A 10,068-nucleotide genomic window follows, 5' to 3' on the forward strand; every position below is an offset into this window, starting at 1 on the left:
CAAGCACTTGCAAAGTTCATTCCTCTTGTTTCCTGATCATCAGAAGCAAGTACTTATGTGTGATGCCACACTTACATATCTGCTCAGAAAAAGAATTGAATGTCACTGTAAATCTCCAGATCAGATGAAAACCAAGAATGGCATCACTAATAGACTTACAAATAAAAAGTACATTTTACTAGAGAATAAATAATAATCTTTCTTACCAAAAAAAGTTTGTAAAACTTTTTTTCAGTCATATAAAGTGGCAAGTATATACTGCTAGCAAGAAATATGCCTTTCTTGGAAACATACTTTCACTGTAATTTAACTGAAAAAAATTCAAAGTGAAATTCTGACATATAAATGTTTCTTCAACTTCGCACACAGGAAAAATACTTTCTGTGAGAGAATATCAACATTGTAGTAAAAGCTAGATAATCTCCTTTAACCTTTTAAAGATAAAACCCCAAGGTAGACCTCAAGAAATCAAATCTGACAAGTGAAGACTACATTTCCAAACATATCTAGTTATTTCATTTCAATAGTTACCAGATTCGAGAAAGTTAAAGGCTCCAGGAAACTGTTTGTTTAGGAAAATAATAAATACAGTTTCTAAATGGATTATTATTAATAATAATAATAATAATAATTAGAATAGATTTAAAGCCAATACAGTGCATTTACACATTTCTTCTTTTAGAAAAAATAGTACTTTTAGATCAAACTGTGTGATAAAGCACTCACCAGGTTTCCCACAGAAAGGACACTGCTAAATTGCTCTGTCATTGGGTAATGTTCCATGGCCATAAACAAGGTGTTCAAAACAATGCAAATAGTTATAGCAAGATCAACAAATGGATCCATCACTACTAAATTGACAACACGTTTTACTTTTAACCATGGACTCCAGCAATCCCAGATTAAGAAAGTATTTGCAAATCTGTACCAGCATGGGGGACATTTCTGTCTGGATTCTTCAAGCTCTGAAAAAAAAAAAAAAAAAAGAAAAGAACAAGAAAAAAATAACAAATAATCAATAGTTCAATTATAATCTCTGTGAACTCTTGTTTAAAACATGTTAAAAAATTAAATTATTTAAATAAACAGCTCGCAACTGTCTAATCTTCCCTAAAACCTGTGGACCGTATTGATTGTCATGTATATATAAATTATGAATGTACTCAGTTTCCTTTAAATAAGCAAAAACCGTATGTGTGTAGATAGCAAGGATTTAATAAAGTTTATCTGAATGTATCAAATACCTTCCATTGTGTTTGTAAGTATGCTGGCTATACTCATTGCTCTTTGTCTTGCAGCAGAATCTTCCAGCATTTCCATGGAAATCTGATAAGAACTCAGTCTTCTTTTTCTTATTTCTGTTTCAGTAGTGGTGCCCTGTAAATGAAGTGCTCAGGAATTAAACCATTCTCTTCAACAGCCAATTAATTACATTTACTTCACAAATGTATAGTGACAATCAAAATCAGACTTGCAGATCTTTCTAACACACTGAAGATTTCTCTTCCTGTAGGAACCTTTCTGCTTTTGAGCAACTCAGTGGAAATGCAACAAATAGACAACAGTAGGAACAAGCAACATGGGAGCAAAGGTGGCTTTCATTTAAGTGGCAGAGTGAGCAAAACTTTTGCTAGGTGTCTTTTTGATAGTGACTTTTCTTTTTTTCAAGAAAAAAATTATCTAAGTTGAAACCTGTCACCAGTAGTTTCCTATTCCTATATCCTTAGTTTTATATCAAATGCCTAGCTTTGTTTTTTGAGGCAAAACTGTGTACAAAATGGCAGATTTAGTTTATATATACATATTATTTTTCTCTGTGCAGATCTCTTGCTAAAGGCAAAGAGAATATAATACTATTGTAAGGCTCAGACATACAAGCTTGAGGACTTTTTTTTCCCTTATCTTCTGTAGTTTAGAAACCATTGCAAGTTATTTCTCACAGCTATAAGAAATGGTAAGGCATGCCGAAGTGAACAGTAAGAAAAAATTCTGTGCCCAAAGAAAACTGCAGGAATTGCTTGTTTGCTTATAATTACCTCTGGTAGAAGCTGTCCAGTAGGAGAAGTTAGAGTTGAAGGTCCTCCAACTAAGGAGACTACTCCATTGCAATCTACAGCGCTGTGCATCTTCCCATTGGCTGGAAGGGCTGGCACCATTCTGGATGACATACTGGCCTGACTGATGTTACTGTTACGCCTTTCTCCATGTCGATTGGGAACAAAGAGAGAGTCTCTTCTGCTTTCATTGTCCTCAAGAGTGCTGTGCTCATCATCAGCAAAGTCATTTTCAGATCCTATATCCCTTGTGCGACCTCTGAAACTGAAAATGCTTGTTTTGCTGTTGCGCCTTGGTGAGAACAGGGAACCACGGATGCTTAGCAAAGACTGCAAAAGATTTAAATAGAAAACAAAAAAGACAGCTCTGTAACTGATGTTCCAAGATACAGAAGTTCTTGACTTTTCAAAGAATTTTTAGGTTTTTCTTCAATAGCACCAGTGACTATGTGGAGAATGTGCTCATTAATGGGACTGAAGTAGATATGAAATTTTAGTTTAATATAGAAGGACTGAAGAAAAGTTGTGTAGGAGGCATAGCAAGGTTGAGCAGTTTGAGCAAAAAATGCAGTTTGAGTTTGTATGGACTCATGAGTATATTGGAGAGTGTATCAAGGCTTGCAGATTTATATCTTATTGTATCTTCTACTTACAGCAGAGCTGAAAGTCTTTTTAGTTTTCTTCCCTTCTTCATCCCTTGGACTCCTAAGGATTCCAACTTATCAGAACTTGTCTGTCCTCTTGACAGTAGTCTCAATAATGATGAAACAATATAAGCAGTACTCAAAAACTAGCAGACAGGGGCTTGGAGAAACTCTGGAGGGACAGTGTGAATATGCCTAGTAGCACTCTTTGCGCATAGCACTCAGTGCTGCAGTAGGCTGAACACCTACCTACCATGTGTCCATCAGACAACGCACAGCAAACATTCACCAGGGACACAGATACCCAAAGATATCCTCTTACAGATGAGAAAAATAAATCAGCGGTTGTTGGCAATTAATCTTTTAATTACAATAGAAGCTTAATGGAATGCTCTTCTCCCATGCTACATATTTTATTAACAGCATTCATGAATAAATAAAATGAGTGCTAACTGTGGAAAAAAGACACCTTGCATTAAGCTTTCTTCATCCTTGTCTTTGTGCAAATCTTCTTGTCTTTTTTTATGGTAAAACTGGTTTCTGATGGTTCTCAATTTGCTTGCAGGTGAAAAGTGCTTTCATGCAAGAGCAATGCCTTTATCTCAGAATAATTATAATTAAATTAAAGCATATAAAAATCCATATTAATGTTGAGAACCAAATATTCAGACCGCTACATATATATACACATTATATGTGTGCTGAACTAGTAACGCTGCAGGTGTTTCCCATTATGATAGGTAGTTTTCTGCTCTTAAAGCTATACCAAATCTTAATAAATTGGGATGACATTTTTTATGCTGGCTGTCAACCTCAGGCTGAGTTACTTACCGAATATCAGCCAAATGGTTTTGCTATCAATATGTAAAGTTGACTAGAAAAAAAGTGCTGTTTTATGTTTGTTTTTTTGTTTTGTTTTGTTTTTTTTCCACATATAAATAGCTGTAGCATCTATGGGAGATGTCAGTGAAACCTGTCAAAATGTTAAAATAATTACTGCAGCTCTTGCAATCTTGTCATACTACTATTTGGCCCAACTACAGTCCTTCAAATAATCACACATCTACTAGGATTCAGCTGACTAGCACTGCTATCCTTGCTTTATAGAGAAAGCTTCCCTTGCTGCTGTTTTATATGTTATCCAGTCTTTCCAATACATGCTACCAAGCTCTGAGCACAGCTAAATGGATCAGGCCCCTCAGGGACTTAGGAGCAGTATGCCTGCTTTGAATATCCCTACTAGGTTTGGACAAAAGCTATAAGCCAAAATGACAGCAATTTTAACACATGTAGAGGCAGAAATATATTTGCCTTCAAGCTGCTGGCAAGTAAGATGTGAAAGGAAAGCCTAGCTTTTCACAGAGGGTGCATCATTCATTCGCATACAGAATACTGTGTCAAAGGACAAAACCTCTGTAGGGGCTGGCTGGGCAGATTATCTCCCCTTACCATTCTACTGTGTTGTTTCATGCTCAGCCATCCTATTTCACTCAGGAGCTTACTGCATAGATAACAAGACAAACCAGACCTTCTTTTTTCAGTTTACATGACAGCTCAGTCTTACTTTGTTTATGTGCAGGCAATATTTGTCCCAGAGTCTTTTTGCACATATACAATTACTAAGGCAATTTTTAATTCTATTAATTATCTTCAATTTGATTATTTGCTTGATGGAAATCTCTTTGTATTTCAAAATCTTAAATGCCCTTTAAAATTTATTTCAGGCGGTCACTTATTTCCTTTCTGCTCTACAATTCATGATGTCCCAGTCTATTTTACTATTTCTTTGCTTTATTTCAAATCTGAAACATATACAATTTTTTTTTCAGTTGATCTCCATGGATTTTTATTCAATGTGCAGCATGAATTCACATGTGATTTTAATATTATTGAAAGTCATTTCACATGCCTTGCCTTCCTAAACTTGTTCAATTTAGATGAACATTTCATACTTTTTTATGACAGCTGATAGGATGAAAGCTTTCTGACAGTTTCAGAGTATGAATAAATACATGCAACAATACTTTACTGTATGTTAATAAAGCTACATAAAATTTATATACCCTATTCAAATTTTGTCTCAAATTCTCCTCTTCTTATTATATGTGTTCCCAGACTAGTTATTTTTTTCTATTGATAATTTAATTCTGCATCAATCTGTGCATGCAAAAATAAATATATTTAACATAAATGTAATATTATTTAATCTTATCCTTCACCAGAATTATATAAAATAGCATCAGAGAATTTAGGCCAAACAATGGAGAAGCCTATTACTGAGTAGTTAAAGCACAAGACCAGCAACCAGAAATTCCTTTCTTCTCAGGCTTTGTCAGTGACTCTTTTCTTGAGTGGAGTCAAATCATTCACTTTCCTTTTCTGTAAGATTCTCCGTCTTGCAAAATGAGCTTCCATTGGGAAAGAACAGTATGGCTAAATTTTGTAAATACAAGCCTAAGCAATCCCTATATATTTTGTCTTTACTATGGAAAACTAGAACTACCTTTCTCTTTATCTATTGTTTAAAGAAGATAATGAAAGCCAATAGAAACTAGTGGTAGAATTTCCTATTCAGAGCATTTTGAAGGTATAGTCTGCTTAAGTACTTACGTATTTGTAATGTTTTGAAATGGATGCACAACAGAGAACTGCAACTGAGGAACCACAATACAAATATATGAATACTAGTCAGTGTCTTTGATTTCTCTCTAATCTACCAAATACATCTTCAGAAATAAGTTTTCAGAAATGTTTTAACTAACAGTTAAGATATTAACAGTTAACATAAACAGTTATCCTTGGTCTTTTTATCCCTACGCTAATAGAATGGGTTAAACTTTAACGCTGTTAAAACTATTAACTGCTTATTTGTTTGCTCATCTTTTAAATAATTTTCAATATGTAAAGTTCAAAATAAAAGCCAAACTAGAACAGATGTACATGATAGAATAGAAAAAGTGTGCTGTACCTGATGGGGAGACGTGAACCTTTTTTCATATGTCAGTTGACTTCCTTCTGTGGAGAAGCGGAAACTTTTTCTTCTGATACTATCTTCTGACTCAGACTTAGGAAACTTGTCAATATCTCCCTTGTCCTCTGCTTCAGACATTTCTTTTTGTCTTCTTCTCTTCCTTCTGTTTCTTCTTTCTTTAGCACTCTTTGAGCTCAACTTTGATGCTTCTGAAGAACTTTCCAAGAGTTCTCCTAATCCCCCTACCCCACTGAAATCCCTTGATGCAACTGATGCTGCTGCCACTGCTGCTGTAGCCTGTCGGGTTACAAAACATAGTATTCTTATTGAGCCAAAAATGAACAATTTTATTGTTTTTTATCAATTGCTTTTATTATCCCTCTGGTAGTGTTGTACACAGTCAAAACAAACTACTGAGATGCTCCTCATTATTTAACACCATGGTTTACTTAAACACCAGATTTAGCAGTACAAGAGCATCATTATTCCTTAAAGACTTCACAAGACACTGGTCTAAAATGAAGGTAGTCAGGAAAGTGTAAGCATGAGGCATTTTCATCTACTTCAGACCTTTTTCCAGATTTCCTCTTGCCTCACATTATAGAATCACAGAATCACCAAGCTTAGAAAAGATCTCTAACATCATCCAGTCCAACCATCCACCCGTCATCAGTATTTCCCACCAAACCATGTCCCTCAGTACAACATCCAGATGTTTATTGAACACCTCCAGGGACAGTGACTCCACCACTTCCCTGGGCAGCCCATTCCAGTGCCTGACCACTCTCTCAGCCAAGAATTCTTAACATCCAATCTGAATCTCCCCTGGCACAATTTGAGGCCATTCTCTCTAGTTCTATGGCTAGCTCCATGGGAGAAGAGGCTGACTCCCACCTTCCCGCAACCTCCCTTCTGGTAGTTGTAGAGAGCAATAAGGTCATGGTTATGTTCTAATTCAGCTGATCCCCTCTAAGTCTTTACAGAGAAAGCTAATCCTTGACATCCACCATGTGAGTTAACGTATCATAATCCAAGTAGCAGGTAATTGAATCCAGCCTTTTCCTTGGTGTCATCACAGCAAGGACACCGTCTTGATTTCTGTCTAAGAGCAGACACCTTGCTTAAAGACCTTAATATGTCTTTGAGCACCATATTCCTCTTCATGTTTCTTTTCCCACATTCCCACTGTTGCAGCAGTCTAGGGCTTTGTTATAAAAACACAGAGGTACATTTAATTCCTGTTGCTACTGCTGCTAGGGAGCAGAAAAAGGTTTCTTCTGTGATTAGGTTTCTTCTGTGATTAAAAAGGATGAGATGGAGCAAAGAACAGTCCCAAAATTCAGAACCTCTGTCATCAACTGCAGTGGTCAGGCTGTCTGAGTTGGCTCATTGGGAAAATTGGTACATGCAGTCATGAAATAAAGGACGAAATGAGAGCATAACAAATACGCTTCCTATAAAGAAACGTCTGGGGGACTAGCTATGAAATCCCGCTGTGTAAAGTGTATCTGGAAAGCCAGTAAGCTCCAGTGAGCTTCCAGAAAAGGATGGTGTGAGAAATGGCAAGAGACTAGCACTACATAGCAAAGATGACTTGTAATTATCCAGCAAAACGTATTATAAATCAAGTATTTTTAAATACTTGATGTCAAGTATTTAAAAAGGGATTGGATTTGTCTTTATAGCTGAAAAAGATAGCCCAAAATAAGTTCATTCACAGTACAAATTAATGACTTTCTGCATCACAATGAGCAACCTATGCTGTACAAGTTGACTTGATACAGAACTTTTCTGCCAATCAGAGAATAAGATATTAAGAGGATTATGAAGTGTATATCAATTAAAAGAGATACTCAAAATTATGTCATACTGCCTTCAGAATATTGTCCTTCTGATGTTCTAGCATAGATAAGGGACCAGATGCTGAGTCACTGCGTATCTATTCAGTACTGACAGCAAATTTCAAAATAATGGTGTAAACTAAAGCACAGTGTAACTTAGATTTGTGGATGAATAGATCCCATGTCAAAGGAGTGAAAAGATAGGTTACTGCTTCGTGAAACAATTCAGCAGCTCAGTGATCTACCTTGAAATTAGTACTTTCCATTAACATCTTCAAACATAAAAGAGATCTTGACTGTAATACTGCTTTACTTCTAATTAATTGAGTAGTCATTCATCTAAAGAAGTAACAACAACTTGGCCTTTATCCAACCTTTCTCATAGTCTATTTCTTCCAGTTCTTCTCTTTTTAAGTCTGGGTCATCTTCTCTGTCTCCACAATGAATCACACAAACATCTAGATAGCTCTCGATGTAATTAAAAGTGGCTTAGTGACTTTCAGGTATGAAAGTATCATATTTTTTAAGAAATGTGCTCCCTACTGATATTTAACTTTTTTGTTAATTTGCATTTTGCAGGATTCTTTTTTCTTAGAGATTTGGAAGTGATAGGATTTGACAAAAATAGACATATGCTTATCAGATTTCGCAGGTGATGTACAAAACTTCTTAAGTAAAAGATTCAGAGTTTCTTTTCCTATTATCACTCTCATTACAGAATCATTCTAATCTAGTGTAAGAGCTGCATGAAAATACTACCAAAACTGTAGATTCATTGAAAATCCTAATTGATAGCTTTTTATAAGCACTGTCCTGTTAAAAATGATTACTAGAGAAAAAGAAATTGAAAATCAGGCCAGAAATTGGGCAGATATCTGACTTACAGAACTTGATTCCTGCATACTTTACTTTAAGACAACTAAAACTTAACACAGAAGTTTCTATCAGCATTTCTTATTTTCATGAATGTATGAAATAATTCTCTTTTCAAAGAAAATAAAAATTTATTAATAGAAGTAATATCTTTATTATAAATACTGCTGGTCTATTCTAAGGTTATGTAAACTTCTGATTAACTTCAGTGTGCTTTAATTAGGGATCTGCTAAAGAGTTTGCTGGATAGGAACCTAACAGAACACTGTCTACTATCCATCTCTCTGTTTTGTGAGTATTAGAGTGGAACTGTTAACTAAAGCAAGCCTGGAAATTCTCACTCAGATCACAGATGAGAAATATTACATCTGTAACATAAAAGTGTTATGAACTCTGACTACTTATTCAGGTTAGTAGGACATTGTTATCTCAAATTTTTTTAATTTTTTTTTTTTTTTGAGAACTTATTTTTCTATATAATTACTTGCCTTTATTTGTCATTTGGTTAATTCCTGATTTTTCATTGGCTATTTCAACTTATGAAACTTGCATGGCAGACAAGATTTTTCTTCTAATTCATAAGATTTTACTATCCATTTCTTAGAGTAAGCCTGTTTAGAAAGTACAATATCCATCATTACCTGTGCTTCTTCTTGCTGCTTCTTTAGCTGTTCCAGCATCTGTTGAAATTCTGCCTCTTTCTGCTCTGCTTCTTCCATAGTTGCTTGGTTCTGCTCCTCATAGGCCATGGCAACCACAGCCAGGATCAAGTTGATCAGGTAGAACGAGCCCAGAAAAATCACCAGAACAAAAAATATCATGTATGTTTTCCCAGCAGCACGTAGTGTCTAGGAAGTAGAAAGCATATCTGCATATTAGTCCATCTCTTACCAATATTAGTTCACCTCCATGGTGTTATTTCAACACCATAATGCTTTGCTGTTAGCTGAAAATTTCAACTTAGCCTAGATTTTATGCCTTAAAATTTGCTTACCAGTTGATACAGGTTTTCCCAGAAGTCCTGAGTCATTAGCCGAAAGAGTGACAGAAAAGCCCAACTGAAAGTGTCAAAACTTGTGTAACCATAGTTGGGATTTCTACCAGCTTTCACACATATATATCCCTCTGGACACTGCCTACGTGAAAATCAAACAGGAGGTATTTATTCATAACTTTTATTTTCCTCAGTAGTATATATAGTATAATTCTATATAGCTCCAGAAATAATGCCTATTTTATTGTGTTGGCCCATGGCGTTAGAGGACAGTTTTGGTATGGCAGCAGAAGTTGAGCCTTCCCACCAATATTCCATTACATTTTGTGCTGTGATGGCAGCAGAGGGGCAATCTGACAAAACGGAGTCTGCCATGGAAGTGTACATGAAACAAAGCAGTGTCACTGAATTTTTCCATATGGAAAAAATGGCACCCATTGACATTCATCAACACTTAGTGAACATTTATGTAGACCCAGCAGTGGATGTGAGCACAGTGAGATGGATGATGGTGGTGGGTGTGTTTCAGCAGTAGCGACAGCAACAGTGGGTTACCTCCACTGGTGCAGATTTTTAAGTACACGGCATGCAGGCTCACGTTTATTACTGGCAAAAATGCACAATTAATGATAGTGACTACGTTGAAAAATAGAGTTTTGTAGCTGAGAATTTCTTCTATCAAACAGTGTTA

At 35.7% G+C, this 10,068-nt stretch overlaps 1 protein-coding gene across 4 annotated transcripts in view; it reads right to left on the bottom strand.

Moving 5' to 3' along the window:
- LOC125696690 (sodium channel protein type 2 subunit alpha-like) overlaps window positions 1–10,068 on the bottom strand; it is a 72,796-nt gene that overhangs the window by 38,793 nt on the left and 23,935 nt on the right. For all 4 annotated transcript variants that reach the window (XM_048952706.1, XM_048952704.1, XM_048952705.1 and 1 more), the window contains 6 exons: window positions 9,378–9,519; window positions 9,025–9,231; window positions 5,667–5,966; window positions 2,037–2,384; window positions 1,245–1,377; window positions 727–965 (listed from right to left, as the gene is read on the bottom strand). In XM_048952706.1, coding sequence (XP_048808663.1) covers window positions 727–965; window positions 1,245–1,377; window positions 2,037–2,384; window positions 5,667–5,966; window positions 9,025–9,231; window positions 9,378–9,519 — 1,369 coding nt within the window. The remainder of the gene's footprint in view (window positions 1–726; window positions 966–1,244; window positions 1,378–2,036; window positions 2,385–5,666; window positions 5,967–9,024; window positions 9,232–9,377; window positions 9,520–10,068) is intronic.

Source organism: Lagopus muta, chromosome 8 (genome assembly GCF_023343835.1).
Source record: "Lagopus muta isolate bLagMut1 chromosome 8, bLagMut1 primary, whole genome shotgun sequence".
In the NCBI taxonomy this organism is placed as follows: domain Eukaryota; kingdom Metazoa; phylum Chordata; class Aves; order Galliformes; family Phasianidae; genus Lagopus; species Lagopus muta.